At 48.2% G+C, this 10,000-nt stretch overlaps 1 protein-coding gene across 3 annotated transcripts in view; it reads right to left on the reverse strand.

The window, feature by feature from the left end:
- LOC123744874 (cell adhesion molecule Dscam1) overlaps positions 1-10,000 on the reverse strand; it is a 59,718-nt gene that overhangs the window by 35,282 nt on the left and 14,436 nt on the right. For 2 of the 3 annotated variants that reach the window (XM_069311694.1, XM_069311696.1), the window contains exons 5-7: positions 6,182-6,444; positions 4,725-4,886; positions 67-351 (exon numbers count right to left, since the gene is read on the reverse strand). In XM_069311694.1, the coding sequence (XP_069167795.1) occupies positions 67-351; positions 4,725-4,886; positions 6,182-6,272 (538 nt within the window). In that variant the 5' untranslated portion in view covers positions 6,273-6,444. Of the gene's footprint in view, positions 1-66; positions 352-2,119; positions 2,405-4,724; positions 4,887-6,181; positions 6,445-10,000 lie in introns of all 3 variants that reach the window. The other variant, XM_069311695.1, reaches the window with a different exon arrangement.

A 10,000-nucleotide genomic window follows, 5' to 3' on the forward strand; every position in this document is an offset into this window, starting at 1 on the left:
TCTATATTGTCTCCTAATAACGTGTCAGTCTCGCCACAGTGGGCGTGAGGAGCGTGGGCGGCCTACCGCTAACGGTCAGGCGGGCGGTGGTGGTGGTGGTGCGGGCGGCGTTGGTGGCAGCGCAGGTGTAATTGCCGGTGTGGGCGGCGGTGGCTCGGTCGATCACCAGAATGGAGGTGAAGGTGTCCAGCTGGGAGGTAACGACGTTCAGACGGGGGTCGAGTGGGCGGCCATCCTTCTGCCAGGAGTGAGCGAGGGGCCGGTCTCCCTCCTGCACCAGACAGGTGGCCCGGGCCTGCATGCCAGCGCGGGTGCCCACCGGGAAGTTCAGGGGTGCCAGGCGCGGCGGCACTGTAACAACACACACACACACTCCGCTCATTCACATCAAAGGGTAAACGACAATCACCTTGTTAACAAATATATATGGATGTAGTTTCTTCCCAAATATATATTTTTTTTGTGTTTGGTGTATACAGTCGTGATATGTATACTTATATGTAACTTGCCATATATGGTCGCTACACAAAATGTGCATATATGATGACTTAATATTTTCCTGTGACTTCTCTATAAAGTATATTGTTGTTCAGGGGACGTACAACAAATCAGGCATTATGCGATATGCTAATTAACAATCATATTGGGATGTTGATTAGCTATATCTATGCTTCCGTTGTAACGGTAATAACATTCATTTAAAGTCTGAGCCGTTAGCTTGTGTACAACATGACTGGAGACTCGCAGGGGGGCAACAGAGGCCGCGGAACGCCCAAGCTGGCTATTAAACAGATGTTGGAGGAGCTGATTTGTGTAAACAGCTGTCTGCTAAGCTTAGAGTGATTTGCCTCTGTATGAGAAGCTGTTAACACTGAAGAAATGTGACTGCTTTCCAACACTGTGTTTACAACGTAATATCCTCATGCAAGCTGGTACCACATGTCAAAACTCAAGTTTAACGTGGATTCGGTTAGACCAGCTTCTTGTGTCTTGTGAGGTGGAAGGTGTCGCTCGAGGAACACCAATAACACCCCACGAGTGTTACGGATACAGTCACCGAGCTGTAACCCGACGCCCCGGGGTTGGTTACATCTCCACCACACTGGGTGTGGACTTTGGTCATCCACTCTCTCTTCATGACAACAGTCTTTCAGGATAGACTGTAAAATAGTAGTGCCTTCAGTGGTCACTCATGAGGTTGATAAGCCTCAAGAACAACCCTTAAATAAGTTACAGAATTTCATGGTCGGGTTCCTCAAAACGCCTGAAGGGCACTATAATTACTGGTTCAGGCAGTCTGAGACTCATACACTTCATCACATCACTGCCCGGCCTGTAGTACACGGGACTCCACACGACACGCTTCAGAAGCCAATACGCAGTCATACATACGATTATTTGTATAACGTCCAGATGCGGCATGATACATGTATCCAGAGATGCTTGTAATAATACTGCACATCTGGGATACATACTCCGAGACGGGTGGGAGGAGGAGGAGGAGCAATGTGGCCCACATCTCGGCATGTATACACTCAAGAGCTTTACTGATCATTTCTTTCCTGGATTAAAATACACTTGGTGGTTGGTCAGCCACCTAGCTGAGGCCTTAACAACCCTCGAGGTGGACACGTCTAAAGCTCAACGCCGGTATACACTCAGAAAAAAATATATTCAGGGTCGAAACCAGATCAAAGTATCGCTTGAGACAGCACACAATGAGAGAGAAGAAGGACATTGACCAGCGAGGGGAGGGGTGAAAATGGGGTCCTAAAAGCTGGCCATCGGGTTGAGGGACATAGGACACCAGGGGGGCCCTAGCTGAGGAATATAGGACTCCAGGGGGCTTCGGGATGAGGGATATAGGACCAGGGGGCATTGACTGAGGGATATAGGACTCCAGGGGGGCCCTGGGAGAGGCCAGGAGAGGCAGCAAGGGGAAGAACAGTCGCGGTAAGTGAGTGGCCTCGTCTGGGTTCTCTCGGAGACAAACCCAACACAGACACGTCAAGTTTACTCTGGAAAAAAGTGGAGAGAAGAAGCGTAGGTTTATGTGGGTGGTGGTGGTGGTGGTGACGCCCATGGTGTAGCGCCGCGGTGTGGGCGGGCGTGGGCGTACCATTGACGGCGAGGGCGGCGGAGAAGGTGGCCTCGGCCCAGTGGTTGGAGGCTCGGCAGGTGTACTCGCCCGAGTGGGCTGCGGTGAGGGTGTTGATCATGAGGGCGTTGGAGAACGGGTTCACCACCGACACGGAGATGCCGCCGATCTCCTGCACGGGGCGGCCGTCCTTCTCCCAGGTGAAGGTGATGGGCGGGTCTCCCTTGCTGACGATGCAGGCCGCGCCCGCGCGCTCGCCCGCCTGCAACTTGTCCTCGAAGATGAAAGGCAGAACGGCCGGCGCCACTGCAAACACATTGGCCATCCGGCTGTCAGCCTGCTGAGGCTCTGCTTGACTGAGTGCTGCCTGACTGTCAGCACCCTTTACCCTTCCTGTCTGTTGTATGCCTATATCATCCTACTGCCTCTCTACCTGTCTCTGTGTGCCTACTTCTCATACCTATATCCTGTTCTTAACGCCCTATCTATCTGTCTCTACCCGCGCTTGTCTATCATCTTAACTGTTCCACGTCGTGCATGGCATTCTCTCTCAGACTCTTCTCGAGGACCACCTTCCCGACCATCCGCTGTCTTCCTCCCACCTTCCTGGCTGCTACTTATTCACCCCCATTCACGAATCTACCTTTTCCTTTGCCGTACTCCTACTCACCCTCTGACCTGCACCTTTTCTGTCAGACTATTACTCAGGTAAATGCCTTTTCTGTACCAGTCTATGAACAAGCATTCTTCTCCGACTATGTCTCGTTATTCATTTATTTTTGTCCAGCCAATGTATATATGATCCTGCATGCCAGCCCTGCCTATATCAGCCTACTTTTCAATATCTCTTTCAGCCTATTTGCTCCTCTTTCAAACCAGCCTACCTATCAGTCGCTCTACCGAGCTTGTTATCTCTCGCCCTAGGTGTGTGTGTGTGTGTGTGTGTGTGTGTGTGTGTGTGTGTGTGTGTGTGTGTGTGTGTGTGTGTGTGTGTGTGTGTATGATGATGAAGAGTCTACACCTCTACTTCTACCTCTACCTTCCCCCTAATGTTCTGTATCTCAGTAGATGTGGTGAAGCAGCTTCAATCTACACTAAACATCAATAAAGAAGAGTTATTAAATTCAATGAACAACGTGTCAATTTCTGCAATGATGGATAATTAACATAATTTTCTCAGTAGTTGCATAGCCGATAGTAATTTAATATATATATATATATATATATATATATATATATATATATATATATATATATATATATATATATATATATATAAACATGTATATAAGCACTGGCTGCCTGTCCCCCGGCACAATGAATTCTAACATGAAATACTACTTTTGCTACCACTATTACTTCTACTGCTATTACTTACGGGTCTCCCTTGCTTGCTTTTGCCTTTCGATTGGAAAATTTCTGCAATGTGGAAAGGGGAAGCTGTCACCCATGCAGCACGTCCTGCTGCATGGGTAACAGCTTCTCCTCCATATCGACCTACCCAGGCTTTGCGCCCTGGAGAGGCCACTCCAGCCTCGGCGCAACTCCATAGTCTCCCCGAGACTGCAGGATGCCTACTACTTGCTACTAGTGCTATCATTTGTACACGACTATCAAAGTGGCTCCGAATACCATACGAAGGGTATTCGGAACTACTAAGGGTATTCGTGCACACGAAGAGTGGCCAGCCCGGCCGTTGACCTGCACCGGGGCACACGTTTGAGGGGTCACTGTGACCGATCAGGGTCGTCATTTCTCGGTGTTACCAGACAAGAAGGCTCGCCATGATACATGCAGGGAAGCACAGCTAAATGAAATATTACAGGTGCCGGGTTAATATTACAGGTGCCGGGGGTAAACAAAAGCCTTCTCCAACTCCGCGCCAAACTCAGACGCTCAATTATAAGTTTCGCGCGTTGTCGGGGCTTGCACCTCTGATCCGTTTTTCTATGGTAACTTCTGCGCTTTCTGTGACGACTTATAGAGCTTTACGTGAGCTTCATAATATATATTATTATTATTATTTTTTACATATGAAATTGCAAAAAAGAAACCAAATAAATATAACAAGCCGAGTTTTAAAATTATTATTTTTCCTTTTTTGTTTTGCATAATTGATGTATAATTCGAATTTTCTTAAAAAATTTAATTATTTAAGTTATTCTATAAATTATTTACTCCAGTTAAATATAGATTTTAAATTGCTTAATGCATTCGGATCTTCATATGATATATAAAATTTTAATTAACCTAACCTTCATATGTCTAGAATTCCTCAGTACTGCTTCAGTAAAATTACACCTGTTCTTGACACGGACGGTGAGGTATTGGTGTCTCCCTGCTCCAGGATGTCCCAGGATGCCCCAAGACCTACCCATGACGCGGACGGTGAGGTACTGGAGGTCTCCCCCTGCCCTAGGATGCCCCAAAATCTCCCAGGCTGCCAAAGAATGCCCCAAGATGTCCTAGGACCAACCCATGACGCGGACGGTGAGGTGCTGGGTGTCTCCCTCCCCCAGGATGACCCAGGATGCCCCAGGATGTCCCAGGATGCCCCAGGATGCCCCAGGATGTCCCAGGATGCCCTAGGATGCCCCAGGATGCCCCAGGCTGCCACAAGACTTACCCATGACGCGGACGGTGAGGTGCTGGGTGTCGGAGAGGCCCTGCCTGGTGGAGGCGGTGCAGGAGTACTGGCCGTCGTCAGTGCCGCGGGTGACCTGCTCCACCACCAGCGTCCCGTTGGCGTGTACCCTCTGTCGGTGGGTGGTGGGCAGCCGGACCCCGTCTGTGGGGACCAACACCAGGTCAGTCGTGTGTGTACTGGGTCATACATGATCTTACATACACCCTGTACAGGGCAGGTTATATGTGTGTGTGTGTGTGTGTGTGTGTGTGTGTGTGTGTGTACTGGGTCATACATTATCTTACATACACCCTGTACAGGGCAGGTTATATGTGTGTGTGTGTGTGTGTGTGTACTGGGTCATACATGCTCTTACATACACCCTGTATATAGAACCAACATCAGGTAGGTTATATATGTGTGTATACTGGGTCATACAATCATACACACCCTGTACATAGGCAGGTTATATGTGTGTATACTGGGTCATACAATCATACACACTATGTACATGGACAGGTTATATGTGTGTGTATATATATATACTGCCTCATACATACACTTTTTACGGGCTATTCATGCCCGTGCCACCTTTTGGGTGGCACGGGCATGGGTAAAGCAGGTAAAGTTATGCCTAAATCCCTAGAAGTCCATCATAAATGTTGTCAAATGGTGCGTAAATTCTCTAGTAATCCGTCATAAAAAAAAGGTTAAGATGCTTCGTAAATCCTCTTGTAATCCATCGTAAAGGAAGTCTAATACTGCATAAATTCTCTTGTAATCCGCCACCAAGGAAGTCAAATACTGCATAAATCCTCTTAATATAATCCATCATAGACATAGTAAAATGCTGCATAAATCTCCTTGTCCTCTATAATCCCTCATGGAGAGGCTCCGAAACTCTAGGCTTCACTCCACCAGGGATTAACCCGCATAATATATAGTTTGTTTTGTTCACAGTCGATTGTTCACAGTCGTTTGTTCACAGTCGTTTGTTCACAGTCGATTGTTCACAGTCGATTGTTCACAGTCCTTTGTTCACAGTCGATTGTCCACAGTCGATTGTTCACAGTCGTTTGTTCACAGTCGATTGTCCACAGTCGATTGTTCACAGTCCTTTGTTCATCTCTACATGCACAGGGTAGCCTGGTCGTACCTTTCTTCCAGGTGACCTTGAGCACAGGGTAGCCTGGTCGTACCTTTCTTCCAGGTGACCTTGAGCACGGGGGTGGCCGCACGTACCTTTCTTCCAGGTGACCTTGAGCACGGGGGTGGCCAGACGTACCTTTCTTCCAGGTGACCTTGAGCACGGGGGTGGCCAGACGTACCTTTCTTCCAGGTGACCTTGTGCACGGGGGTGGCCAGACGTACCTTTCTTCCAGGTGACCTTGAGCACGGGAGTGGCCGCACGTACCTTTCTTCCAGGTGACCTTGTGCACGGGGGTGGCCAGACGTACCTTTCTTCCAGGTGATCTTGTGCACGGGGTGGCCGGACACGGGGCACGTGACGAGGAAGGTCTCCCCGGCCACGGCCGACACCTGGCCCATGGGCCGCACGTGCGGCGGGCCGTACACGTTGAGGCGTGCCGAGTGCACCACGCTGCCGGCGCTGTTCTCAGCCGTGCACCTGTACGTGCCGCCGTCCGTCACGTGCACCGTGCTGATGTTGACGTGGCTGATCACCTCCCCGTGCGCTGACACGTACTGGCCCTTCACGTACCTGTAATATATACCGTAATTATGGCCTCTTGTAGCGTGAGATTATATATATATATATATATATATATAACATGGGCTACATCCAGAGGTCAGGGGTTATAATAGGAACTGACCTTATTATTTAGTAAAGATCTAACATATTGTATTATTAGAACTGACAGTTTTGTTTAAAACTACTAGCATTAATTACTTTATTAAAAGGTACATTTGATAATCATTTTAAAGAAAAACTATTGCTCAAAATTAAACATTTCCTAATATGTTCAAGGATTGTTAAAAGGGCCAATTGTTCTTCTCTTATTTTCAAACAAAATCCAGCAAAGTTTAGCTGTCTGTCTGTTCTTCAAGAACAATGGGCCAAAGAACACCAAAATCTAATCATTGCAAATATAACCCAATGAATGTAACAAGTCTCACGTTGTTCTGTTGTTGTGGCGGGGACAGGAAGCCAGGTAGACGACTTAAACAAGGGTCGAACTTCAACAACGCCAACTACTACTACAACCTTCCCACACCCTACAACCCACAACAGTTGCCTAACTCCAGGGTACTTAGACGCAGCTGCTAGGTGAATAGAGGCCAAAATGATGAATAATATAATGGTACGGCCACCTGTGGCGTCTTTGTTGTCCATCACGAAGAGTCCGTAAATGGAGGGAGGGAGAGACTGTGGATGTAGTGGGCCAGGGAGAGGTGGAAAGTAGGGAGGGAGGAGAGGTAGAGAGGAGGGGTTATAGGGAGGGAGGGAGGGAGGGAAGGGAGGGAGGGAGGGAGGGGGAAAAGAGAAGGTCCTTAATAGCAGGAACGAGCTGGGCAGAGTCATCAGACTTGTCTCATTTGCATGCTGGGGGGAAAACAAGACAGGAGAGATTAGAGGAGAGAGAGAGAGAGAGAGAAAGAGAGAGAGAGAGAGAGAGGAAGAGAGAGAGAGGGAGAGACAGAGAGAGAGAGAGAGAGAGAGAGACAGAGAGAGAGGGAGAGAGAGGAAGAGAGAGAGAGGGAGAGACAGAGAGAGAGAGAGAGAGAGAGAGACAGAGAGAGAGGGAGAGAGAGAGAGACAGAGAGAGAGGGAGAGAGAGAGAGAGAGAGAGAGAGACAGAGAGAGAGGGAGAGACAGAGAGAGAGAGAGAGAGAGAGAGAGAGAGAGAGAGAGAGAGAGAGAGAGAGAGAGAGAGAGAGAGAGAGAGAGAGAGAGAGAGAGACAGAGAGAGACAGAGAGAGAGGGAGAGAGAGAGAGACAGAGAGAGAGGGAGAGAGAGAGAGAGAGAGAGAGACAGAGAGAGAGGGAGAGAGAGAGAGAGAGACAGAGAGAGAGGGAGAGAGAGAGAGAGAGACAGAGAGAGAGGGAGAGAGAGAGAGAGAGACAGAGAGAGAGAGAGAGAGAGAGAGAGAGAGAGAGACAGAGAGAGAGGGAGAGAGAGAGAGAGAGACAGAGAGAGAGGGAGAGAGAGAGAGAGAGACAGAGAGAGAGGGAGAGAGAGAGAGAGAGACAGAGAGAGAGAGAGAGAGAGAGAGAGAGAGAGAGAGAGAGAGAGAGAGAGAGAGAGAGACAGAGAGAGAGGGAGAGAGAGAGAGAGAGAGACAGAGAGAGAGGGAGAGAGAGAGAGAGAGACAGAGAGAGAGGGAGAGAGAGAGAGAGAGACAGAGAGAGAGAGAGAGAGAGAGAGAGAGAGAGAGAGAGGGAGAGAGAGAGAGAGAGACAGAGAGAGAGGGAGAGAGAGAGAGAGAGACAGAGAGAGAGAGAGAGAGAGAGAGAGAGAGAGAGAGAGAGAGAGAGAGAGAGAGAGAGGGAGAGAGGGAGAGAGGGAGAGAGAGAGAGAGAGAGAGAGAGGGAGAGAGGGAGAGATAGAGAGCAAAAACCACATAATCCACCAACTTTCCTGGCCCCGTAAGACAATAAGGTTAGAGCAGGAATTACCATACCAAAGCAATTAACTCAACGCTGCTAATGGAAGCTGCAAGAAAAAAGACGCTAAGATGAACTCGGAGGGTGGCGGTGGAGGTGCAAAGAATGACGGAGAAGAATACGAGACGGAGGAGGAGGAGAAGGAGAAGTAGGAGGAGAAGGAGTAGGAGCAGAATGGCATGTAAAAAAAAAAAAATGGAAGGAGGAGTAGCATTCAAGATGAGAGGTAAAGTTAAACAAGAAAGACAAGAAAGTGAAAGAAAGTGGGAAGTTAGGAAACCAAACAGCCCCCCCCCCTCCCTCCTTCACAGGAGCAATGATGATCTGTCGCCTCCTGTTTCTACTCAGGATAACGGCGTAGCAGACCTGTGGAAACTACACAGGTCTGAAAAGTCTTAGGGCCAGTCTCGGGCGTCATGGGGCCGCCACCATGGGTATACACGACCGGTGCCCCCAGACCACCGCTGGGTCTCACGTGGAAACGAGACGTCTCAGACATCTTTAAAAAGACCTTCACTGACAGACGACAAACTCTTAGCATTACATCTCAGGTGGGGTCCAAGACATGTGTCGCAGGGTCCATTGCATCTCAGGTGGGGTCCAAGACATGTGTCGCAGGGTCCATTGCATCTCAGGTGGGGTCCAAGACATGTGTCGCAGGGTCCATTGCATCTCAGGTGAGGTCCAAGACATGTGTCGCAGGGTCCATTACATCTCAGGTGGGGTCCAAGACATGTGTCGCAGGGTCCATTACATCTCAGGTGGGGTCCAAGACATGTGTCGCAGGGTCCATTACACCTCAGGTGGGGTCCAAGACATGTGTCGCAGGGTCCATTACATCTCAGGTGGGGTCTAAGACATGTTTCTGGGACTCCTGTGACCAGTCTTAACAAACATCGCTCTGAGGCATGGTTCCAGGGATTGAAAGCATAAACAAACGCAGTAATGTAAATCGAAATCTAAATGAGTAAGTACCAGGGGACAACACATAATGAAACTCCAAATACCCGAGTCAGGAAAAAAGTAAACACAATGTTTGAGAGTTGTCATAGCCGAAGCCTGCCACTATAGGCACAGTTACATAAAATGACTTCGGTGGAGTAAAGCAAAGTTAGCAAAGTTAGCAGCCTTCAGGAACTTGTCACAGTAACTCAAATGCCACACTATGCTTCCTATTGCAGACAAACAATTGATAATGTAGCCCTTAGTGTTAAATCTATATCCATGAAAGACATAGAGTAAGATAAACAAAGTCCAGAGATATGGAAAAGAAAAAAAAAAGAATTTTAGAAAACTAATTTTTGATGAATACGTTAGAAACGAGAAATAAAAACGCCGATAATATCACAACAAAAGGTTTCTATAGCTCTTGATAGAGAGAAGATCGCGGTCCCCTCTATTATACTCAAGAGAAGGAATAGAGGACTCGATGGCAATATAGACTTAGTTGAGCCATAGGGACGTAAGGAAGCACTTGTGTGGGAGACTATAGTGACTATAGTGGGATGATCTAGAACGGATGATACCTTAAAAGGTAATTTAGCTTCCTAGACCTGGTCCATGCGCCTCCTTCTAGCACATATAGGTGAGTACATAGGTGCTAGGTGAGTACATAGGTGCTAGATGAGTACATAGGTACTACGTGAGTACA

This window comes from Procambarus clarkii, chromosome 70 (assembly GCF_040958095.1).
Source record: "Procambarus clarkii isolate CNS0578487 chromosome 70, FALCON_Pclarkii_2.0, whole genome shotgun sequence".
Classification (NCBI taxonomy): Eukaryota; Metazoa; Arthropoda; class Malacostraca; order Decapoda; family Cambaridae; genus Procambarus; species Procambarus clarkii.